This window comes from Malaclemys terrapin, chromosome 9 (genome assembly GCF_027887155.1).
Source record: "Malaclemys terrapin pileata isolate rMalTer1 chromosome 9, rMalTer1.hap1, whole genome shotgun sequence".
Lineage (NCBI taxonomy): Eukaryota > Metazoa > Chordata > Testudines > Emydidae > Malaclemys > Malaclemys terrapin.
Window position 1 is genome coordinate 85,374,405 of NC_071513.1, and position 25,938 is coordinate 85,400,342.

A 25,938-nucleotide genomic window follows, 5' to 3' on the forward strand; every position below is an offset into this window, starting at 1 on the left:
CCCATATATTTAAATATATTCTAGTTGTGATGTACCAAAAAATCTCATTAAATTGTTTCCTAAATTATGTGTTGATATTACCGTACAGAGAAGGTAGTGGCAACAAAGTAGCCAAGTTTATCTAATGGAAAGCAGATTGCACAGATAGAGGGGAGAGCGAGTTAGAGTATTTAGATGAATATAATACATGGATACAGGCAAAACTGAGAATTATGCATTCAAGACACTGTTTTAAAATAATTTAACTTTATTTTTGCATTTGAAAAACTGCATATAAACATAGCCTTATTTTTGACATCAGAATTTGCCATTCTTTTTATCATGCAGGACCCCAATGCCCCTTGATAAAATTAGAAAATTTCTTCATGCTATAATTGTGTAAACATACTTCAAAAACTATTTACATTTTATGCATCTCACTTTCACTAGCAGTAGTGCCAGTTGCAAAAGGTATGTATTCTGCATATATAGCTTTCTCTTTGGCATTCATGTTTGATTCAGATGTACAATAAAACGCTTTCATGGTTTAAGAAACTCCCCAAAGGCAGTTTTAATAAATCTCCTTTCTCCTTTGTAAAGGAGGCCTCTGTATCAAAGCTTCCATCTAAATGCTTCAGCGTTCTGCAATTATTAGAAAATTGCACTCTGTTTACTAGATCATCTTCCTTTAGCACAAACACATGCTTTGCTTTCCCCCAATGAATTGTAGTAGAAAGGGGAAAAATTGATGATTGTAACAAGCAAAGTTGAGTGTAAACAAAAAAAAGTCAGACTCACTAAATATCTGGTACATCATTCTTAGTACAATGCAAGATTACTTACAGTATAATAAATTCTTATTACAATTAAACCAGCATAAATCCAGCAGCAGAAGCGTAGGTACTAAAAATTGGATTAATGCTCGTCTAGTCTTGATTTCTCATTATCTAAAAGAAAAGCCTCAAACCATCCCTTTATATCATGACACCATCCATTTTAAAAATTAGCAGACTACTAAAACAAACAGACTTCAGCTGCTTGGGTCATGTTATATTTGACTCACATTTCTGATACACTGTAAACTAGGATGGGGAAAAGGATTGCATGTTTTGCAAGGTAGTTGCCATGTACCCTTCTGGGAGGAGCAGCTTTCTTGTATTCAAAAAATATAATAGCCTACCAACTACCATCATAGATACTTTTTGCTGTTTGCAATACATTTTCATGTGTGCTCTTAAAATTAAATTCTGATTGAGTGTGAAAACCATATGTGTAAAAATCCTGATTCTAGACACAGTGTGATAAAGAAATAAGGTCTCTAACTGTTAAAGAACATATGTTTTCTCTACATTGAGGATCTACTACATAGGAACACTATTCTCAGTAGATAAGTTGAATATTAAGTAATGCATTCCATAGTCGGTGTTGCACAGTCACAGAATAAAAGCTGTGCTCGTGTTTTATTTAAATATGAACTATACAGTGAGGAATCAGTGCATTATTCTGGTTTTCAGTTATGGTAATTATGCAGGCTAGCTTTTGTACGAGGAAGCATTGTTTCCGCAAACACAAACCTTTTTCTAAACAAACAACTCCAACATGGAAGAAGACATTTCACATAGTAGCTGTTGCATCATCAACCCTGGCAAATTCAGTTCATAATGGCAACAGTACTTTCACGCTGGTCTCCAAATAACTGGGAGAAGAACTCAAACGCCAAATGGATGTGGATAGGTATAAAGACATAAGCTGTGTACACCACCATAGCAAAAACAGTAATAAAAATAGTATGGAACATGGATTGCTCCCAGGGCTCCAACACATAGCAACAGGTGACCAGTAGGTATTGATAGTATAGCCAGTACAGATAATCCTTCGCACGCTTAATATCCATCTTCAGCTTTTAGTGGCTTTAGGAAACTTGACCTGTAACAACAAATAACAATGCATTATAGTTGAGATGGAGGATGAGTGGAATGTTGAAAGCCCTGGATAGAGAGGTGGAAAAAGCCTTGATGCTGTGAGTTACTATGACATACACAGCTGTGGGTGTTGTAATTGTTACACAAAATAGTAAAGTTCATCAAATAGAAATAAAGTATTATGTTATCACAAGTCTCTAATCTTCCTGGAGTCAGTACTAATAATAACCGGTTTTGGAGGAGGAGAAATTCCATTTGGAAAAAATAAAGTATCAGTTGGGCACTCAAAATTCTTAAATCCCGGATTTATGAATATTTTCTTATTCGATCCTATAAATGGAGTTAAAGGCTCCTCTGCTCTTGAATGCAAAGGCTCACATGGAAGTCAGAGGGAAGGCTTTGGCCCCAGTTCTGCATACTGGGAGAGTAGACTCATATACTTCCGGAATAAGGATGAGATTTAAAAGAAAAGAGCTGCTCGTTCCAAACTCCTTTGCATTTTTCATTTAGTCCATTTCTTAAAAACAAACAAAACAACCCTGCAGAAAATCAAAACAGAACTTGAAAAATGTCTAATCTACCCAGATCCACAGGGTTAAATTAGCTCACCTTGTAAGATGTATTGTCAGCACACTTCCATAAAATCAAAGCACAAACTTTAGAAATGAGAGGAATGTTTGAGTAAAGTTTAGACAACTAGGGAAAATTCTTTCCTCAGAGCTACCCAACAAGTACTAATTTTAGATATTCTGCATTCCTGCTTATATACAGAGACCAGAGTACCTGAGCAGATGGTTGCCAAGAGATGTGCTTTGCCCTTTGTTTGCGTTTCTAAGTGTGGTTTTGAACTCTGTTATGTTGATGCTTTCTTTAAATTCAGGATGACACAAAATCAGCCTACAGTGAAAATAGCGATTAAGTGATTATAAACAGCTGTTCTATATTTCACAGAAAATAGGTTTTGTTTTTTTTAAGTACCATGTGTAGAGACATTCATTCACATAGATCTGTCCTTGGTTCAAGACTGGGGAAGTGGGGTGAAGGACAGGCTTTAAGCCACCATTGTGATCTCCATTCTTTAGTGGCAGCTTCCTGGCATAAGGTAGAGCAGCATCAGGGTATTGCCTGTTGCCTGTGACCCCCAAAGGGCTACACCAACTGGCATGGACTGCCCGGGCCTAGAGATGCTCTGAACTCACCCCATTTTCCCCACCACCTCCACTTCAGAAGCTGGGAGTTGAGGATGGTGTGATACTCTTATGTCAACATCCTCCAATGGCCAGTTAAGCCAGCTTTTAGGCTCTTTTATGCTTGCGTCCAGATGGGAAACTGCTACCAATTGCCCAGAGCTGGTCAAAATGCAACTTCTGTCCAATTGTTTTCTTTTAATATCTCTATAAATTAAAAGGTTAAAATTAAGATGAACCAAAACAAACAAGTTAGAACACAATATTCCATTTTGATTTCAAATCGTTTAAGTTTTTCCACTAAAAATTTAATTGAAATTGGTGTGTCCATAAAATGTTTGTTTTGACAAAACAGCATTTGCCGATGGAAAACTGTTCTGATCAGCTTTATAATTGAGTCATATGGACATCATTCATTCCAAGGGCCAGTCTGAAAGCTTAACTGAGGAGTCTCCCAGCAGACATTCTTAGTTATCTCATAGTATTTCATAGAAGAGTATCAGGGTTGGAAGGGACCTCAGGAGGTCATCTAGTCCAACCCCCTGCTCAAAGCAAGACCAATCCCCAATTTTTGCCCCAATCCCTAAATGGCCCCCTCAAGGATTGAACTCACAACCCAGGGTTTAACAGGCCAATGTTCAAACCGCTGAGCTATCCCTCCCCTCATATCAAGGCAATTAGAACTAGGAGCACTGAAGACTATGTCTGAAGGGTGAGGAGTGGGAAAGTGGAATCTCCTTCTGAGCAGCCAGGGAGAGACGTGCATACTAAAGATTGTCTTTTCAACCTGAAATTATCACACAGACTAGCAGAGGAGTAGAGAGGAGTTAAAAAGTCAAGACAAGCTATAAACATGATTTGACTTTAAAAAAACCTCATAATTTTGGGGCTGATCTCATGATTTTGGGGTGTTTGACTCATGGTTTCGGATCTTTGAAGATGGGCAGTACTGCATCTCCTCTACTTTCCTCTTCCATAATATTTTGGTGCATCTTCCCACTTTTATTTGTTTTACAGTTCCACGATAGCAATAATTCACCTAGCTACAAGGACAGAGTGCTGGACCTTCCCCCAGGATATGCAGACCGCTGAGTGGAATGGACTCCTGTGCAGGAGCTTGTGAACCACTAGCATGATCTGGGATAGCCGCCAGTGAGCCTGGTGCCTGCGCGGGTTTAGCCACACCAGAGTTGCTGCAGGTGTGGGGTGCTGGCGCTTGGGAGCAGTGGCCCAACATGCTGCTGCTGTGGTTTCCAGTAGAGCCCTGCAGCTCCATGGATACAAATTTATTTTCTGGATATCCGCATCGCAGATATAAATTGTGTAGCCGTGCAGGGCTCTAGTCTAAGGGCACAAGGGATCATTAGATCATTTAGTCTGACTTCCTGTATATCACAAATCATTACACTTCATCCAACTATCCCTCTATTAAGCCCAATGTCTTCAGTTAGACCAAATTATTTCAGTCCTTTGGAGACTGAACTGTGTACTACAGGCAGATAACAGGAGACTGAGATGCCACCAATGCATGAGGTCCCTGCAATGACGGGAATTGATTAGGTGAGATGTACCCAGCTGATCCTAGCAGGTGAACCAAACCCTGTGCTGCAGAAGAAGCCAACACCTGCCCCAGCTCCTGGCCAATCTGACCTGGGGAAAATGCCTTCCTGACCTGAAATCTGGCTATCAGTATGACCATAAGCATGTGAACAAGATACCCCCACCAGGCATCCTTTCTAGAGGATTCTCTGTGCCACATCAGAGCAGTGGTCCAGGCTGTTCTGTGTCCTGTCTCCAGCTGTAACTAGATGAAGGCAACCCCTCCTACCACTCTGCCCAAAATGCATCTAACCAATTGTGCAGTGGGGAAAAAATCCTTCCTGACTCCAGTGGGTGTCCAGCCGTTGAGAGGTCTTCTTGATGGATCCCTCAGAGGAAGAGATCAGACGGATCCTGCTCTTTGTAGAGGAATGATCCGATCTCTAAGCTGTTAACAATGTGTTCCACTGAACTAGAAAAAGCCAAAAAGCTTTTAAGAATTCTCCCAAGTCTGACAGACCTACATTCTAGTGTATTAGTATTAGGCCAGGCCCAGAGCTGCCCCGTCAGCATTAGAATATCTGCCAGGAATAATTTTTAGTGAGAAAGGTCAAGTCTGAAGTAATAAAATAACATAGATCTTTTCAGTGGTAGCTCTCACAATGCCTTACAAATGAGGGTATCATTATTCCCAGTTTACCTCTCTATGCTTCAGTGTCACCATTTGCAAAGTGACTTTCCCATAGTCACCAGGAAGTCAATGGTGTAGATAAATCTCTAATCATTTTCATATGACTTTACATTGTGCCTCTTCATATAACCTTGTGGGTTACGTGTGACCTCTGTTTTCATGGGACTTTGTATCAAAGCCTCATTTAGAAACTTTGCATTGCCCTTGGTATAATATTATAGCCCCTAAGGATAGAATAAGATAGAAGGAACATTTCTTTTTGCTAGCAGTAAAACAAGAGCTCTTCCCCCCCCCCCCCCCCAATCAATTGCCCTGTTGAATGAATGAGGTGTGAATGAGGAAGGCATGGAAGGCAGCACCTCCAGACAGTCTCAACTGTTGGAGAGGGGCTGGGAGCCAGACCCAAGGACAATAAAACGTGTCAAGTGGGCTCATTAAAGACAAGCAGACATACCGAGGGCCTCGGGGGTTAGAAGCAAGCACCTTCTTTTGGAAACACCCTCTTTGCAGCATTGGGACAACACTCAAAAGAAAGCAGCACAAAGGACCAATGGACACAGACACAGAGTTTGAATCTGGTATAGATTTGCATAAGAGGAAAGCTGCTATAAAAGTGAGGTGTCTTGCAGAGGACCCCGGGTCTCGTCTTGTCAACATGGGAGCATCGATCCGGATTGGCAGAAGCCCGGCTCCACCCCCTCCCCCATCTAACTCACCTGTCCAGTGAAGTTAAGGGGAGCAACTAATTGGTAACAACAAGACGGAGTGTGTTTGTGTGTGTGTGTGAGTGTAAGTGTAATATATGCATATGATACAGTTTAAAGAACACATGTATTACCAATAAATGTGGCGTTTTGTCTTATTCCCCCTGAAAAGATCCTGTGCAGTACTTTAAGTACAACAATGGCAGATGTCAAGAATAGAGCAGAATAGGTAAGATGGATGCAGATAAGGCATTTGAATGGGACTGAGGAGACCTGAGTTCAGTTTTCAGCTCAGTCACAGACTTCTTGTGTAAAATCTAACAAATCCCTTACTCTGCTCCAGGGGTGGGCAAACTTTTTGGCATGAGGGTCACATCTGGGTATGGAAATTGTATGGTGGGCCATGAATGCTCACAAAATTGAGGTTGGGGTGCAGGAGGGGGCTCTGGCTGGGGGTGAGGGCTCTGGGGTAGGGCTGGGGATGAGGGGTTTGGGGTGCAGGAGGGTGATCTGGGCTGGGATCGAGGGGTTTGGAGGGCAGGAGGGGAAGTGGGGCTGGGGCAGGAGGTTGGGGTGCAGGCTCTGGGCAGTGCTTACCTCAAGTAGCTCCTGGAAGCAGTGGCATGTCCCCCCTCCAGCTCCTACGCGGAGGTGTGGCCAGGTAGCTCTGTGCGCTGCCCTGTCTGCAGGCGCTGCCCTGTAACTTCCATTGGCCACAGTTCCCAGCCAATGGGAGCTGTGGGGGTGGCACTTGGGGTGGGGGCAGCGTGCAGAGCCCCTTGGCTGCTCCTACGCATAGGAGCCAGAGGGGGACATGCCGCTGTTTCCAGGAGCCACGGCACGCATGGAGCGCCTCCCGACCCCATTCCCCAGCTGGAGTGTGGGGCAAGCCTCAGACCCCACTCCCCAGCAGGATCTCGAGGGCCAGATAAAATCAGCTGGTGGCCCGATGTGGCCCACAGGCCATAGTTTGCTGACCGCTGCTCTCTGTACCTCACCTCATAGGGTTGCTGTGAGGACAAATTCACTAGTGATCCTGAGTTGCTCAGACACTACAGTAAAGAGCACAATATACAAGTTCCTAAATAGACAGAACTCAGGTCCACTGACTCACTACAGTGCTCTGAACACTGGGCTATGCTGTCTCTAAATAAAATATAAAGGTTCATCTAAATAAAGACAGACTAATTTTTAAAGTCTCTGTTCCTGCTACTGACACACTTCCACTTCCACATTTAATATACTGACACATTCATTTTGAGTGGGGTTTTTGGAAACATACCAAATGGAAAGAGCATCTCAGGGTAATGGAATTTGATATAAATTATAAAAAAACCCCATGTAGATGGCAAGAACCAAAGCCATCTTAAACCAACTGATCCATGAACAAGACGCAAGAAAATCCAGTGTTCTCCTGGCACAGATGCCTTTTACTAAGACCCATTTACATTAACTCAGAGCTGGCTTTAAGCACAAACACTACTTCAAGTCTCAAGGCTTCTGGAGGTGCCAGGCAGACTTACAACTCATGAGCCAGCCAGATTACTTCATAACGGCTGGACTAGATATGGAAATAAATAAAGAATAAATCCTCTGGATGTTTGGAGCCCCTGCACATTTTTTAAAATTTGATTTTTTTATTGTTTTATATAAAATATAAGCACATAATGGAACAAAACGTAGAAATTCATGCACAACATGGAAATAGCCGTCCATCCCAGAGGCCATACTTGAATTCATATTTTTATAGCCTATTCAATTTCTTGTGTTGTGAAGTCCATAAACACTTGTTCTGAAATTAGGGTATTAAAAGGTAGGCCTTCAATTAAATTTATTAGTCATTCTGATTTATATAAAGGTTGATAGAATTGCTTTAAATGATTATAAATATTGGTTCAAGGATGGCACTCCTGTCTTCTTGTAACAAGAAAAAAGTATTAAGTCTTCTGGCAAGCAGTTTACCTGCCTTATCTCTCCATTCATAATTTCTTTGTTTGACCCTCTTGAGTGTAAATTTGACTTGGCTGGATAAGCATTCATTATATTTATATTTGGCATTGATTAGAGAACGTTGAAGGTTTTCATTACAGGTCTGTCGCATCTTACGCGCATTTAATATGCGCGATTTCAACTATACGCGTTTGGCAAAAAATAAAATAAAATAAAATAAAAACAAACAGTTTTAATACTATACCTGTAGTGCGGGCGATTTCACTCGCCATTGAACTCAATGGGGTTTTGGCTATATGCGGTTTTCGCTTTACGCGCTAACCGCGGAACGGAACCCCCGCGTAAAATGAGACAGACCTGTATTTGGGTCAGTCTTGTGTGTTCTCTGCAACACATCCATTTCCTTGTCCAGAGAATCTAGTAACTTGAGTCTCTCTTTCTTCTTTTGGGAGGCATACTTTATGTATTCATGCCTTACAGGAGCTTCCCAAAAGATGGTAACTGCATGCTTATTTTCTTATATGAAGGCAGAGATGGTTGAATCAATTGCAGAACACAATTTTGTCTTTTAGTAGCACAGTGCTCAGCTTCCACCCAGAAGATTTTAATGAAGTGTAACCGGTGTCATTGGTAAGTATAATTGGAGCATGATCTCAAAGTAATATATGATCAACAGTTGCTTCTAGTCATGCTGGAATCAGTTCTAAAGATATAAGAAAAAATTCAGTTCTGTAGTAAGATAAATGTACTGTAGAGAAATAAGTACAGTCATACTCTTTGGGGTGTCCCAGTCTCCATATATATGTTAAATCAAGTTAATTCATTAACAGTTAGGGTTGGCCTACTGTGCTTTGAAAGTTGGGTTTCATGCAATTGGATTTGTCCTGATGTCTATCTAGCACAGCATTCCAATCTCCTCCCAGTATTACAGGAATGCCTTTTATTAGAAAAGGGTCTTGCAAAATCTTGTGGAACCTGCTAAATCCATAGTGAAGGTGGATTGATACATGATGCTGTATCTGGCACTGGTCCCCTCAGGATTTGCTTCATGCCATTGAACGCAGCCCTCTTTTTGTTAAGCTCAGATGAGATGTCAGGAAAAAAAGAGAAATTTTGTGTCTACATAAGGGTTTTGGCTTCTGGCAGTATCCATTAACATTACTTTATCATTGAATTTCCGCAGCTCGAAGATTATGGATCTGGGCTTATCAGACTCCTGCCTTGTAGTACCAGACATTCAGTGAGCCCTTTCAATATCTAATGGGGGCAGCTGGGAGTCCAATTTAAGTATGTCAGGGAGCAGCCTCTGAAGAAAGTAATATCCTTCTTTAGATACCTCAGTAATGCCCAAGATGTGAAGGTTGTTTCTTTGAGATCTGTTTTCTTACTGTAAGATTAAGGAAACAGTTTTTTTCTTTAATTTCACTGTTTTCAATGGCAGTCTTGTGTAGCTCATTTTCCAACTAAGCCATTTCAGCTTTTACATCACATAGCTCTTTAGAGATTGAATCCAGTCTTTCTGTAAGGAATTCTTTCAGTGCTGCGATATCCTGGCCTAGGTTCTGCTGTGGCCTTGTGGTCTCCCCCTTCAGCTAATTAGGTCTTTTGTTGGCCCTCATTTTTTTCATTGGAATCCATATTCAACAATTTGAAGTTTATCCAGGGAATTAATTTAAACTTTTATGACAGGAGCTTACTGCCTAGGAAAGTAATTATTAGAGATGAGTAGTTGATATGTGGGGAGTGAGGAGGTCCGGAACTAAGCAGCCATCTTCCTCACAGGTACCAGGTGACCCTCCCCTGCACATTTTAAGGGTCCTGCATTAGCTCGTCTGGTCTCAGAATCCCAGTCTCAATGGATCATTATACAAATATCACCCAATAACAAAAACTGATCTGGAATTTTACTTCTTTTAAAACTGCAGAAATGTCCTAATTAAAAGTTTCTTCCTTCCTTCTACTGCTCTATGTGCATACACATCTCCACTTCTTGCTTACAGCCAAAGCACCAAGATACTATGCAAAATACTGTTCTTGCTGCATTTCCAACCCCTAGAATCCCTCTTTTTCAGCAACATTTTCTCTGCAGTTTCTCCTAGTTGGGAGGAAATGAGAAGATGGTTTCTCAGCATTGGTTTATTTTGCTGCTGGACTACTTAAGATTTTTTTTTAAGTATCAGTCAGCTAACCAAAGTTATTTCCTATTTAAAGATCATGGAAGAGTTAAAACCAGCTATGAATAAAATGAATGGAATTCAGTCTAAAAAACACTAGAAATCACTGGCAAACTCAGTCCCTCCTTCTGGAGCAGGATGAAAGGAGAAACCTGAAAAGCAGCTCAGCTTTCTTGGATCTAAATCACAACCTGATTTTCCTGCCCATTGACACACCTCTGATTAGATCAGTCTACAGAGAGAGTTTCAGTGCTTGTTGACACTGGGCTCATTTCTCTTTAAAAACTCTACTGTGTCATTGTCACTTAATCCTGCTCTGAACTGGGTTAGACAACATGGTGTTTAAGGTACTGGTGGGCACCTGGAGCCTTGTTCAGGCTCTAGGACTCAGACTGGTGGCTGCACTGTTGATCGCGTTGGTGGAAAATTCTTGGCCAAAAAAAAAAAAAAATTCCTTATGGTGTAGCCAGTCTACACTAGACTCTGAAATATGTTTGAAAAGCATGTTTTAATTTAGTTAAAACGCTGTTCTAGCTAAACCAGTTTGGGTGGCTAGCATAGATAGAGGAAAAGGAATTTAGAATAGGAAAAACACTAGGGTTATAAACACCCACTGGGTTTGTAACACATCTGGACGCTGAGTCTCCTCTGCTGGTTCACATTTTGTGTGTTCCTTTACACTTGAGCAAAGAATGCATACAATGCTATCAGATCAGGATGACAGTGTCTTTATATGGTGGTAAAACCAGGTAGTGGAGAATCAGGAATCTCATGTCCACGCTCAGATACCTGAAATAGAGCACAAGCATTGCTAGTGCCATAGCAGGGTTTAGATCTTGCTCCTAGGATTCGATTGATTTCTGTGGGAGTAGGATCAGCTGCAACTGGTCCTCTTGGAAAATCTTCGCATTTACATTGAGGTTTTTGGGAAATCTTCCCACTGTTGTAGTTCCATCAGTCATGCTATGGATTTAATTTGGGCATAGGCTTGTACTGGCCCTCTGTACAGGGATGAATTTCACTACCTGTCAATTTAAAAAAAAAAAACTATGCAAATTACTTATCTTTCACTATTACTACATTAATTTAGCTATATCTAATTTTATTGCAGTAAATGGATTTGTTTCTCACTGTTAAGTGATTGCATCCCAGTCTTATTCATTGCACTCCTTCCATCTCAAATACTGAGTACCAAACTCTGTCTACTTGTATTGGCACTAGTGTAAAATGTCTGGAGCAAGTCCATTGACTTCAATAGATTTACACTTCTATAAATGCAACCTGAATGAGGCAGGGATAAATAGTCCTAATGCGTCATTCATTTTACCAATGTGCTTTGCCTACAAGGCACCTTTTTAAATGTTTAAGCACACTGAGGGTTTACACAGGTAAGTTATTGCAGAATAAGATAGGTGGGAGTTTGAGTGCCTTTTTCCAGTTTAGCTTAATCCACTTTGTGAATTAAGCTAATTCAGCAAAAGGCACTTTCATTCCAAACTAAAAGTGTTCACATGAGAAACTATTCCACAATAGCTGTTATGGAACAGCTTTGACTGGAATAGCTATTGCAGTCAATTTCCTAGTGTGGGCAAACTCTTGGTGTTTGTTTTCTGCGTCAACAACATCCAGAGCTCTATGTACACCTGGTCTTATATTACTGTATATTAATCTAGAGAAACTGAAATTGTATACATGTATCATTTTAAGTTCATTTGGTACATGGAACACCATTAGAAAGGAAGTTTAGTTTTAGTGCAATAATTCCTGTATATGTTTCAGGCATTTTGTATGTAGGAGGTGAAGCTAAGGCTGCATCTAAACTAGATTTTTGGAAATTTGCCACCATTGTAGCCTCAGCAGTGCGTACCACTTAGTTGCTTCATTCAAGCTTACCACTCTGGTAAGGTACTGGTGTTTTAACCACAATGCTGTCCAACTATGCTCAGAGGTAAGAATGCCAGTGGCCAACGAAGCCTGTTTACACTAGCACTCTCACAGTTGTGGGAGCTTTTTTTTTTTAAACTAAGAAAAATGCAAATGTACAGAAGGTCTAAGAGCCCAATCCAACTCCTACTGCCTTCAGTGGGAGTTTGATAAAGGCCCCAGTTACTTAACACTAAATCGTGGCATTTATTTCACTATTCACATTTACCAGGGGGAATGCTATTGCTATGTTACAGAGACTTATTATAGGTCTTTCAACAGACAAAGATAAATAGTCATGTTCAGGCTCCCATTTTAAATAGCACCGAACCCCTGGTTTTGGGCTGAAATTTTCCATGCTTGGTTATAACCCAAAGGTGAATTTTTTTTTGTTTAGCCATTTGAGTTACAGAAGAGTGCAACGACATAACATCAAACAGTGCAGATAGATTTTTGTAATCCAGAGCCACTACAGGAGTAGCAGAGCAGTTAAACTACACTGCACCCCTCAAAATCCACACAGAATTTCCTTCTGTCTGGCCCCGCAAACACACCCAGACCTTAGCTGACTGCTGCTTTGGCAGCTTTTAAATAGTTTCTCAACTGCCATTAGAGGTGCCTGGCCCTGGGCATGTGACTCCCATAACTCATAGGAGTTGCATGATAACTAATTATAACTGGTAGATTCTTGCCAGATTGAGAATGTATTTCTACATGGGTTGCAGTGTGTTGACAATGACAGTCCCTGAACTACTATTTACTCCTGCATTGAAGTCATAAAGCATGCAAAGCCAGTATGACGACTATTCATAATACCGTTTCCACTGATCTAGGAAGAAATTTAGATTAGAGAAAGCAAATCTCAGATTGCTCAACAGATGTTCCATTCACAATTACACCTGTCAACGCTCCAAGAATGTGGAGCTGATCTATAGCTTCCAATGGAATCTGGTCTGAGGAGGGGATATCAACTCCTCAAAGCATAGCCAAGTCCAAAACATAGGAAATATTTCAATTTTTTTTTTAACTAGGAACAGTCAAACAACCTTCAGGGAAATCAAAGATTGTCAATATTCACATTGAAGACTAACTTACTGTAGCACTCTTGGTTTTGTCCTTCTTTCCCTATTCTCCTTTTTGCCATCTAAAAGAATATGAAGCCTCTCCCATCTATTCCCTTGTAATGTGCTTATCACAGTAGTATCTAGACCTCTTTTCTTCAGTCTATGTATTGCTAGAATACGTTTGCAGTACAAATATATTCTTTCAATATTTGCTATTTTCCTCCCTCTAAAGAATTCTCAGGTTTTTTTGGTGCACAATTTGTTGTTTCTTCCTCTATTTGACTTCAGTTCAAATGTACATATCCTCTGTCTCCCAACCCTCCCAGTCACCATCATCATTCTGCATTCACTCCCCCTCTTAGGTTGTGAGCTGGACAGTATATCTTGATTAGCTTCCAGATGTAGGTGATGAGTGTTTCAGAGCCATTTAAACGCAGGTGAGTTGTTACCCACCACCTCCAATGATTGCATTTTAGTGGTGGCCACCCCCCGCAAATGGTTGCATTTTATTGGTGGCCAGGTGGAGTACTACATGGGTCAAATCCAGAGATCTTTGCCAGTGAGTTCGATGGGGTCACCATTTCACCCCAATTTTTATTGTGTGTGCAACTCTATAGAGTTTTGAGTAGAGATGGGCCAAAACCAAACCCTAAACTTCGTAGGTGATAAGAATCCAGAACTGGGTTTAAATTGGAAATAATACTAAAAAGTTCAAGGGATCTTTAAGGAGGGGCACTACTAGATGTTTTTAACTGACATTGCTCCAGATCTTTTTTTGGTCTTGTTAAGAAATTTCAAGCTCACTCAGGAGCCTTCCAGTAATCCATGGTTCTAGAATCTAGGCTGGAAACATTGAGAGAACTTCAAACACAGCACCTGCAGAAGGTCACAAAAATAGAGAGAGGGGGGAGGTATAAACAAAGTTAATCAAGATTTTATGAACCTCTAAAGAGCTTTCAGATTAGCTCTTATTTTATTGAAACTGATTTGCTCAACTCTAAGCCATTTTGATATGGGCTGATGGTATTAACTGGGTTTTGTGTATAGGTAGACTTGGCCAAATTTGATTTTTTTAAATAAATTTGTTTATTTTTAAGGGTTTTTTTATTTTTTATCAATATAAATTCTATAGGTATGAAAAATGATTGGTTTTAAGTTTTTTATTGATTTAAATTTTCATAAGGTGGGGTAGTCAGACAATTATTTAATGGGCGTAGAGGTTGAGATTCACAAAAGTTTTATAACCATGAAAATACAAATTGTCAACATCACATGTCAAAATATACAAAGTAAATATCCTTAAATCAAACTCTGGATTCTTAAGCAGCATTTTCTTTACTTTGCCTATCTGTAAATTTCAATTATTATCAATGGAAATGTTGTTTGTGTGTTTAAGCTGAAATTGATGTTTATTGCCATTTGCTGATAAAAATCTAATCCTACCAAGCCTACATATAGGTTATATGTAATCTGACAAGTTGAATGTTGTCTTAGTTCTATTAATGATATCAAGTAGAAGACGTTAGAATTTGTTGTACAAATATATCTCCTTGCTGCACTAATAAAATGAAGCTGAGACCTGCTGGTAACGGCTTATGCTAGTCATTGGGTCACAATAGAAAAAAATATGGAGATAGTTATGGTAAAAGTGGAAGTAAAAAGGAGCCTGCATCTTTCAGATTGACATTTATTACCCATGCAGGTTCCAGGAAACAGCCCTGTCATCAGAGATTCACCCTTTCAAACTGGTACTTCTAAGAATGGCAGGCTACAGCCAATAGCTGCACAGACATAAGTCTAATTTGACCAATCTGACTTTGAAAAAAGCAAGCACACCCCTGACTTGTGGAAGGCATTGGAACCAGAGGACACTGTGAGCACTCTTGTTCATTCATAGGATGAGGGAGCAGAGAAGAGCAGTGTATCTGTTTGGGTGGGATGAGAGGGTTGTCTGTGGATGAGGCATGGTGCTGTCACGGTGCCAGTTCTTGAGAGGTGGAAGAAGCATGTGGATTGTCCTCTGGAGAAGCTAGGGTAGGTAGAACTACTAGTGGATAGGGAGGAGATGCTCCCTATAATGAGCTTCTGACATCTTACTTCAAGGGGGTCACAAAAGAAAATACACTTGTGATCCGGACTTGGGGATAGGGAAGCTGATGCTCCTACTAAGAGAACCCATAGGGACTATTAGGGATGCTGTAGATTCCCACTGTGGTTTGAACTATTCCACACGGGAAAGCAGCAGCAGCACAAAATATGGTACTTGCTAAATAGGGGGAAGGACATAAGTGCGGTGAGGTTATTTTTCCTTTGCAATGCATGCAGTTACCCAACATCTATGCCCACCAGCTGTTCAGCTCAGTCTTCACTCTCATCTTCACCCCCCCAGTGGGTGGGTTCTACAGTTGTGCTGCACCACAAGCAGCATGAGGTAAAGATTCAGAGAACACATGGTTAGCAGTACCATAGCTTCATGAGATGGAGTGTTTCTCATCAGATAATAAGAGCATTTTAACTTCTGGATGTCAATTCATCAAATAGTACCAGAGGCAGGTGTGTGCTTCACTGCCTGGCCATGCTCCTGTCACACAGATGGTTAACCAAGTAAGTCCCCACCCCTGAATTATCGCCTCTCTAGGGATCCCTCTACCACTGTTCCCACTGGTGATGGTTGTACCCTACTCCTACCTCCTTGTACTGATGTTGATCTTTTCCCTGGCTCTTTCTCTGCCAAAACCTCCCTCCTTCCCTTCCACAATGGCCATGGAAGCACTTCTGGCATGAATGCTCACAGACACATGTATTCACACTAGTATTCATGGTACTTGTGTGCAGAAGATATTCATATAAATAAACAAAATAAATAAAATCACATACTGAATATTTGCAAATACATGGACAAAAAACATCATGAATGGCAGCCAAATGAAGCAGTTGGGCTTATTTCCAAGAATACTTGAATACCTTTTTTTTTTCTCTCCTCACCCATCTCTACCTTAAAGCAGGTAAGTATTATTTTACAGGTGGAGAAAGAACAGGATTAACAGTGATATGAGCCCAAAAAAGCTTGAAAGCTAAAAACTGGGAGTTGACACTTGTTGGGATGGTGCCAATTTGGTGTGGCCATGCTGAATGAATGGTGTGAGCATAACCTGACATGACTTAAACATGGCTGAAGAACTGCAGAGGCTCCTGGGAGCAAGGGACCCTTTAAGCAGAAGCAGATTTGATAAAGGACTGGCAAAGCCTGAGTGCGATTGATATAGAACCTATTGGTCGGCAAATATGGGCCCATGCAAAAGTAAATATCACATGTATAAAATTCCAGCATGGCGCACAGGTCGACCTCATTATAGTGACCCTACAGCAAGGACATCATGCAGAGAGCCAGAGTGAATGATTGATGAGTGAGTAAGCATGGAGTGGTCTTTGTTCGTAACCCCAGCCCTTTCCAAAATGCTAATTAGCTAAAATTAATAACCACACGCCCACTTTGGAGACATGTGACTCTTTTGAGGAAAAAGAGTATAATAATCAAGCAAAGTAAATTACTGTTGAGAAAAGGAGAGAGGGGATTCCTTAATGGACACTTGAAGAAGATGCTAGACATAGTAGCCAAAACTCTGCTCCGTGGGCTCGAGTAGGACTGTGACCTTAGGGGTTTCCAGGCCTCACCTTGAGGTAATCTGAGACAGACCAGAGGGCTAAGGAGACTAGACCTGGAGGGAAGAAATAGAATTGGTAAAGCAGGAACTGTGTGAGGCTAGCATTGGGCCTGTTTGTGTATGTTTGTGAAAGAGAGGCTCACTAAGAGGAATGTATAGCTCTTAATGTATAGTTCTTTAATGTCTAACACAGGAGTTATGTGCTTAATGTAATCCTTTACTGCTTGTATAATTCCTTCTCAAATAAACTACAGTATATGCAAGTTAATTACTGTGGACCTTTTTCATTGGTAAGAAAGTACCACGGGGAGCCATTTTTAAAGATTCCATTCAGGGGTAGTAGTCCCTTGGTGCCAACAACCCTCATCCTCCCTCCTCCGTTACTCCCTTCCCTTTGCTTGCCTGTTACACCCATTTTACAATTAAGATGCCAAATTCTTGGTGGGCAGATCCTCGTAACTAGTGTAAGTTGTATCAGCTCCACTAACTTCACTGGAGTCATGATAATTTACACTTGCTGAGGATCTGCCTCTGGGTTCTTTACTAAAGTCAGTACAGCACCTAGCATAATGAGACTCTGGTTAGGACCCCTGAATACTACCATAATACAAATAATAAGTAACAACTACACCGAAGTGGCACAAACAAAAGTGGCTTGTCCAAGATCAAAGAGCTTAGAAATTCCTGGCTCCCAGTCCTGTGCTCCTGCTACAGTATTCCTCACTTCACTGTTTAAACCATACATCTTTTGGAAACATATACATCACACACACATCTTACAGAATGTTTTGAACTAGGTAATCTCACCCATTTTATTTGCTTTCTGGAGTCTATCACATAGTAAGTTGTTTTTTCTCATTCCCGACATGAGACTACCAGAGGTTGGAACAGAATGTGCCCTAGGACAGCTAATGATTTCCTCTTTTGCGTAGGCTGCTAAGATGTACCATACTTGTCCAGTTATTTGGAGAGAAAGGGAGAGGACAGTGAAGTAAACGTATAATGGAGGGAAAAGGAGCACAGATAATATATAGTTTGGAACTAGTTGTTTTTTTAGTTGAAATAATTTATATAGGTACTTATCTGCCCCCCCGCCTCATTGCCACAGTATCTGATCTCTTCACAAACATTAATAAATGTCTTATAAGAAACCTCCTCTGAAATAGTGCCATATTATCATCATCCCCATTTTACAGGTAGGGAAACTGAGGCAAAGAGACATTAATCCCAGATTTACAAAAGAGTTTGGTACTCAGCTCTGTTGCAGAAATAATTTATCTGGGATCACACAGATCTGGGAATTAAAATCTCCCAAATCCCAACACTTAATCCCCAAACTATCTTTCTTCCTTTAGTCCACAGTCCTGTATCAGTTGTAAGATCGTCAGACAAATGAACCCTTATAACATAAGTAAAGCACAATTACTTACACCTCCTTTAGTATGGTTCATGGAAATATCGAGGAATTATCTTGAACTACTTATAGGCAAGGAGATTCTCTCTCCTTTAAGGAAAAATAAAGGAATATTGTAGAAAAATTAGTGTCCGTGCCATATAAGAACAAGCAAACTCTCACCTCTGCTTCTAGGCGTATTACACTAGCTCTGGATGAGTGATGCTCCAAGCTGCTGGGCTCCCTACTGCATGGAGAAGTGTGAAAACTGAGCTGGCTGCTGGGTTCTCCCACTTAGGTCTTTTTTCCTGCTCGGCCCCTTCTCACTGCTGCTAAAACCTCACCTAACAGCCAACCTGATCGCGGTGATTAATGACTGACAAAGAGAAACCACGAACCCAATGGGAGTAGCTCGCTGACAAGCCCAAAGCAGTGGCCTGGGGAGAGTCTAGCCCAGCCTCCGCCGCGGCAGTTATGCAACTTCTCGGAAGAATGTAGCCGAACAACTTGTGTCGCTTAGCTTAGCCCGCTCTGCGGCCATGGACCGGGGCGCCCGCGGAGCAGGCGGAGGCGTTGCAGTTACCCCAGTGCTGCGGCGAGCCGAGCCGAGCAGACAGGAGAGACGGGGGCCTGGGCGCGCCCCCGCCCCGGGCACCAGGCATGCAAACGAGGCGAGCCCCTGCAGCTCGGGAGCCCAGGCAGCGGACATGCCCGGCGCGCCGAGGCTGGTCTAGCGGCAGATCACAGGGGCCCCTTGGCTGCTGTGTAGCAGCCCTCTGCAGGCTCCTGCAACAGCACAGCGGAAACAAACGCAAGCGGCCGAGGCACTGCAGGCAGCTCCCTGGCCCCCAGCCTGTGAGGGAGCCCAAGGTTGCAGCGGCGGTTTGCTGTCCGGTGTAGCCCCACAAAGTGCTCCCCTCCCCTTTTGCTACTCCCTCCAACCTGACAGTTCGCCCTTCAATACGACCCGCTGCAGTCTCCCCATTAACCAATTCCTTATCCACCTCTGGATTTTCATATCAATCACCATGTTTTTCAGTTTAACCAATAATTCCTCATGGGGTACAGTATCAAACGCTTTACTGAAATCCAGGTATATTAGGTCCACCGCATTTCCCTTATCTAATAAGTCCGTTACTTTCTCAAAGAAGGAGATCAGATTCGTTTGGCACGATCTGCCCTTCGTAAAACCATCGCAATTGCCATTAACCTCCAGGTCCTCAACTAGTTTCTCTTTCAGAATTTTCCCTAGCACCTTGCACACTACAGATGTTAAACTAACAGGCCTATAGTTACCCGGATCACTTTTTTTCCCTTTCTTGAAAATAGGAACCACATTAGCTATTCTCCAGTCTAACGGGACCACCCCCGAGTTTACAGATTCATTAAATATTATCGCTAATGGGCCTGCTATTTCCCGCGCCAATTCCTTGAATATTCTCGGATGAAAATCGTCCGGTCCTCCCGACTTAGCCCCATTAAGGTGTTCGAGTTTTGTTTCTACCTCGGATACGGTAATCCCCCATCCTGAATGCCCCTCTGTAATGGTGCTAGTAACCCTAATACCTTCATTAGTCTCATTAAACACCAATGCAAAATATTCATTGAGATATTGTGCCATGCCTAGATTGTCTTTAATCTCCTCTCCGGCAATAGTCTTCAGTGGTTCCACTTCTTCTTTCTTTGTTTTCTTCCTATTTATATGGCTGTAAAACCTCTTACTATTGCTTTTAATTCCCCTCGCTAGGTCCAACTCTACACGGCCTTTGGCCTTTCTCACTCTATGTCTACATTCTCTGACTTCACTAAGGTAAGTTTCCTTGCTGATCACTCCCCTCTTCCACTCTTTGTACGCTTTCTGTTTTTTCCTAATCGCCCCTTTGAGTCGGTCGCTCATCCAGCTCAGTCTAAATCTCTTGCTTAGTAATCTTTTTCCCTTTTTTGGGATACAGGCCTCTGACAGCTCATGCATCTTTAACTTGAAGTAATCCCAGGCTTCTTCTGCCTTTAGATCCATTAATATGTTTGCCCAATCCACTTCCCTTACCAGTCCCCTTAATTTGTTAAAATTGGCCTTTTTAAAATTATAAACCCTAGTCTTTGACTTAATTCTGGTACTCTTTCCATTTAGTTTAAACCGAATTAGCTCATGATCACTGGAGCCCAAATTGTCCCCTACTACCACTTCCTCAACGAGGTCCTCACTACTTACCAGAATCAAATCTAAAATGCCCCCCCCCTCGTCGGTTCAGCTACCACTTGATGAAGGAATTGATCAGCAAGCACATCTAGGAACATCTGAGCCCTATTATTGCTACTAGCGTTTGTTCCCCAATCTATATCCGGGAAGTTAAAGTCCCCCATAATTATACAGTTTCTGTTAGTAATTACTTCTCTAAACACATTAAATAGTTCCTTATCCATATCCTGGGTCGATCCCGGCGGTCTATAGCACACCCCAAGCACTATCCACGGAGAGGCTCTAGTAGTCCTTTTACCCAGTGTGAGTATTGCCCAGACGGACTCTGTGTTATCTATTCCATCGACTATTATTTCTTTACAGCTTATTTCACTATTGACATACAATGCCCCCCCCCCCCTTTACCTTTGTCCCGGTCTTTCCTAAACAGCGCATACCCCTCCATACCTGTGTTCCAGTCGTGACTGCCAGCCTGGCTGATTGCACCCCAAGGGCCGGAGTTATCCTGCCCCAGGACAAGCTGTGGCTGCGCTGCCGGCTCAGCCTGGCAGACACAGTCACCTCCCATCAGGGCCGGGTATTGTGGCTGGGGGTTAGGGTGTGGGAGAGTAGGTCTCTAGTGGGTCTGGGGGGGTGCTGTGCAATGAGGGGTGGGAAGATCTGTGTGTGTTGGGGCACTGGGAAGTGTGCAGGGGTCTGGGTGGGGCACTGTGCAGGTGGGGCGGTGGGGGGCACTGGGCAGTGAGGGAATCTGCGGGGGGGCTCTGGGCGGGGAGGGGCAGGGCACTGCACTGTGCAGTTGTCGGAGGGCTGTGGGGGGTCTACAGCTAGGGGGCACTGGGCAGTGAGAGGATCTGGGGGGGTTCAGAGTGGTCTGTGGGAGGGCACTGGGCATGGGGGTTTGTGGGGGTCTTTTCACATATTCACACACAAAAACGTGAAACAGTGCGCCTCAATTGACCAATAGAGATCAATTTGGCACATTAGCCAGGAGGAAGCAGACCGTGAGTGTTTTTGACCACAAACCCCATCCAAAGGTAAAGTCATTGGAAATAAGGAAGGCGGAAGCCAGTGGAAAAAATGGAAGGGGCCACTCTGGTATGACCTTCGGCTCAGGGGCATGCTAGCCAGGAGGAAGCAGATCGATGAAAGGGGCCACTGTGGTCTCACCTTGGGCTCAGGGGCATGCTCCGTACCCCCAAAGCTTACCTCCCTTTTCACGGACTCACACACAAATACGTGAAACAGCGCGCCTCAATCGTACAATAGATCAATTTGTCACATTAGCCAGGAGGAAGCAGATCGACCAAAGGGGCCACTCTGGTATCACCCTTGGGGTCATGGGCCCGCCCCGAAGGGGAAGAAGCATGATGGGAGCACAGGGCCGGGCTGGCCAGTGTGCGTCTGGCAGCTCCCGGTTTGTAAACAGTGCCATTGTACTGGGCTGGGTGGAGCAGGATTGTTCCTGCCGTGCCATGACCCATCTCCCATTGCCCCCGGCCAGCCCGTCGCTCTGAGGACTCTGCCCCCCATGCCCCATGTCCCCATTTCCCCCCTGGGGGACCACAAATATGTTTAGCACCAGGACCACAAAAAGTTAATCCATCCCTTTTTGGGGTGCAGGCTCTGGGATGGAGTTGGGGTGCAGGAGGGTTGCAGGCTATAGGTAGTTTGGGTAGTTTGAGTGAGGGGTGCAGGCTCTGACCTGGGGCATGGGATTGGGGTACAGGAGGGGGTGCAGACATGTGGGCTCTGGGAGGGAGTTAGCAACTCAGCACGTTATATAAGAGAAATGAACTGCAGTGATTTCATATAGGCATAGAAACTGATAGAAGACACTTTTACATATTCAAAATGTGAGAGGCAGAGTTGGAGGGAGGGGGTGTCTGTACAATATTTCACCGCATTCAGTCTCCTGGCTGGATCAGTAACGTAGCCGTGTACAGGGCTGCCCAGAGGATTCAGGGGGCCTGGGTCAAAGCAATTTTGGGGGCCCCTTCCATAAAAAAAGTTGCAATACTATAGTAACATGTATTTTGAAATGTAAAAAATAACCAGTGACATACATTCAAAAATTAATTTGTAATAATTTGAAAATACACAAAATACATTATTTAAAAACATTCAATGCTTTAATGGTATGTATATATTTGCAATTACATAATGGGCTGTGCTGCGACCAGGAGCGGCCCCGGACCGCGTTGGAGCCACTGCGCTGCAGTGCGCCAGGGCCGCTCCTGGACGCGGCACGCTGAGACACCGGGGGAAGACGGAGGCGGGGGCAGCCTCCGACATATTCGTGGGGGCCCCTGCAAAAAATTGCCCCACTTGGCCCCCCCCCCCGTCTGGGCGGCCCTGGCCCTGCAACACTTGTATAGGATAGAGAGGAGCTGCGTTGATTAAGCTTTGACAGGCTAGGAATTGGAGGCCTGTGCCTTTAAGACCCCAGCCCCAGGAACCCGCCCCCTGCTCCGAGGCTGACATGCAGCGTCCCTGTGAGAACAAAAAAACAGCCTCTGCCCCCCCCCACACCCCTAGATTAGCGAGCACAGTGGGTGGCTCATCCCATGGGGTCACTGTTCTCCCCCCTCCCCCTCCCTAAACGGGGGTTTTGTACCCGCACGGGGTCTGGCAGTGTCTCCCCTCCCCCACTTAACCCGGCTCTCACCCCCCACCACCGATTTTTGCCCTTCAGCCCCTCTTCTGCCGCTAGCTACAGTAGCTTGAACCCCCCAGGCCAGTAAAATTCTGCCCCCTGCTCAGACCCTGACAGCCCCCCCGCTGCGATTTGCCCCCCTTAATCCTTTTAAACCCCCCCAAAGAGGAGGTAGCAAATTGTTAGCAGAAGTAAAGGCAGAGAGAGGGCAGAGAGAGGGCAGTGGCTACAACGAAGGTTACTGGGCATGCTCAGTTCGACTGAGCATGCTCAGTACACCCAAAGTAGCAAAACGGGAGCGGGAGCATTTTGTGGGGCTACACCAGCTCAGCTCCAAGCCCTAGGCAGTGTCCGCCCGGAGCAGAGAAAGCCCCTTGCAGCCTCAGTGGGTGTTTGTGCTCGTGCAAACCTTTACCTGCTCGCGCACTTAGCAGCTGCATCTTTAGGCAGGAAGGGGAGAGCTGCAGCCTCTGGAAACCCGCTGTGGCCAGGGCGGCTGCAGGTGAGGGAGACCGGCGCAGGCTAGGGCTGCATTGGTTGCGCAAGCCGCCGGGGCAGCGTGTTCTGGGGAGGGATGGAGGCTGCTGCCGCCGCTTAGCCGGCTCGCTCCCTACCACACGCGGGCATTGAGTGCCCAGCCCAGGCGCGGGAAGGGTGTGTTCGCCCGGCCTCCGCCCACGCCAGCCCCGAGCTCTGGGCTGGGAAGCGCTAAGTCACAGGCGCACGGATGCTGATTTCCCTGCCCGGTGTGTTAGCCTCGGTATCAGCAGTGGGGTTTGGTTTGTTCCTACACTTCAGACCATTAAAATTACTACACGACCCCAGCAGGGGGAACCAAAGCCGGGCAGAGCCCGCTGCTGGGGAGGGGGGAAGGAGCAGAGCCGGAGCCCAAGGGCTTTATTCCCCAGGCAGGGGGGCCTGTACCCTGGGCTTTGCTGCCCAGGACTGGAGCCAAAGCCTGAGCCCCGCCACACAGGGCTGAAGCCCGGGCTTCAGCTTTGGCCCCTGGGGGTGGTGAGACTTGGGCTTCGGCCCTGGACCCCAGCAAGTCTAAGGGCAGCCCTGGTGATCCCATTAAAATGGGGTCATAACCCTCTTTGGGGTCCCGACCCACAGTTTGAGAACTGCCGCCCTGAAAGCACAGCGCTACATGGGCGGCGGGGAGAGAAGAGGAACTCGGAGAACACATTTTGTGTGGAATTTCAAATAGAAAAATCCACTGAAATTAATCTCAGACCTGCATGAATTTTGCTACATCAGCTCTGCCACTCCCCCTCCCGTCTCCCCCTAGAAGATGTCACAGAATGCAGAGGGTATGATGGTAAAGGAATGGCATGGAAGCCAGCTATACTGGGTATACTAGTGCTAGGAGGGAGAGGCAAAAATGCCTGGTCAAAGGGGGTTCCCACATGGCAGAGACCTGCAGGATGTTCAGTGCATTTGTCCACCAGATCTCAACCCAGTGTGATTCTGAGGTCATGTCTGCCCTCTCTGCAGTACTGCAGTGCCCCATATGGCCAAAGGGAACACACAGGGCAGACCCCCAGAAGTTTGATTAGGAAAACCCCCTCTACACCTCTTACCGCAGTAGAACAGAGGAGGCTCCATGGCCCACAGTGACCTCTGTACAAGAAGAGATAACATGATTTTTTTTTTTAAATTAAGGCAAAGTTACTCAGCATAAGTATCACCAGCAATAAAGGCATAATGGATTAAAGTATATGGCCAATGCCAACAAAAACTGAAGTACAACCCTGAAGAGGAAATATCTTAAACTACCTCACTCTATGCTTAGAGCTTTCCTTGACCTAATTCATTATTAAGTTCCCAAATTAATTTAAGAAGTGGAATAATAGTGTTAAATGCATGGTATTTTCTGAGTGCCATCAGTGGGCTCATCATTAATACCAGAAAACTCAGTTAGACCCCTCACCCTACATACATGTTTGGTTGAGAACAATAATTTACCTACTAGTAATCTTAGTGCTCATTCCAATAGTCAACAATATACTAAACCCAAGCATTATTGGGTGTATTAACCTTTATGCAACCCTGACCTGGGTCATGTGACTGGGGTCAGGAAATAAGTCAGTTTCTTACAAGAATTCCTGTGCATTGTATTTTTATTAAGTTGTTGAGGTCAACAGATTAGGTCCATTCTTTATGATATGATATGTGGTTGGTACAGCTGTGCAAAAGTTCTGTAACAAAATCTGGGGCCAGATGAATTTTTTTTGTTAATAAATCTAAAAACAGAGCCAGGTTTTGAAATTTCAGTTATCTAGGACAATATCTAGGAAAGCCCCTAGCGGGCCGGGCCAGTTTGTTTACCTGCCGCGAGGGACGGGACATACTGGCTGCTGCTTCCAGCAGCTCCCATTGCCCAGGAGCAGCGAACTGTGGCCAGTGGGAGCCGCGATCGGCCGAATCTGCGGACGTGGCAGGTAAACAAAATGGCCTGGCCCGCCAGGGGCTTTCCCTGCACAAGTGGCGGAACAAGTTTGGGAACCACTGATCTAGGATGAGTTTTGAGTGAACCCGAGCAAATGTTTGCCTGTGAATGGAAACCAACTAACTCTTGAAAGTTTGGGCTGACTTTTCATTTTCATTTTTACTAAGACCAAGGGGGATGTATCCAAATTAACCTTCTGAAACATGGGGATCTCTAGTTGTAGTGTTGGAGAGAGGATGAGCTGTGTGGGGTTTAATTTCTTTGTCAATGTATCATTACAAAACAAGCTACGAATATATAATTATCAACATGAATAATTAATATAATTAGAGAGATTTGCAATGAAGATTTGTGTCAAGTGGGATATCCGTTAACATCAGCTCAATCCTACATTATAGTTGTGTAAGGTTTTTAAAGTGTACCTGTTTAACCCAAGCTA

General features: G+C 43.8%; 1 protein-coding gene across 5 annotated transcripts; it reads right to left on the minus strand.

The window, feature by feature from the left end:
• Positions 1–232: 232 nt before the first annotated feature.
• Positions 233–18,662, minus strand: SPTSSB (serine palmitoyltransferase small subunit B). 5 transcript variants are annotated; one of them, XM_054040623.1, is made up of 3 exons: positions 18,375–18,662; positions 10,936–11,171; positions 233–1,905 (listed from the first exon to the last, which is right to left on the minus strand). In XM_054040623.1, exon 3 carries the CDS (start codon positions 1,871–1,873, stop codon positions 1,631–1,633), a length of 243 nt encoding a protein of 80 aa, XP_053896598.1. In that variant the 5' UTR covers positions 1,874–1,905; positions 10,936–11,171; positions 18,375–18,662; the 3' UTR covers positions 233–1,630. The 5 variants fall into 5 exon arrangements, with proteins under 5 accessions (XP_053896598.1, XP_053896595.1, XP_053896597.1 ...); XM_054040620.1 differs by having other exon boundaries at positions 8,217–11,171; XM_054040622.1 differs by lacking the exon at positions 10,936–11,171 and adding an exon at positions 13,891–14,009.
• Between the last annotated feature and the right edge of the window lie 7,276 nt (positions 18,663–25,938).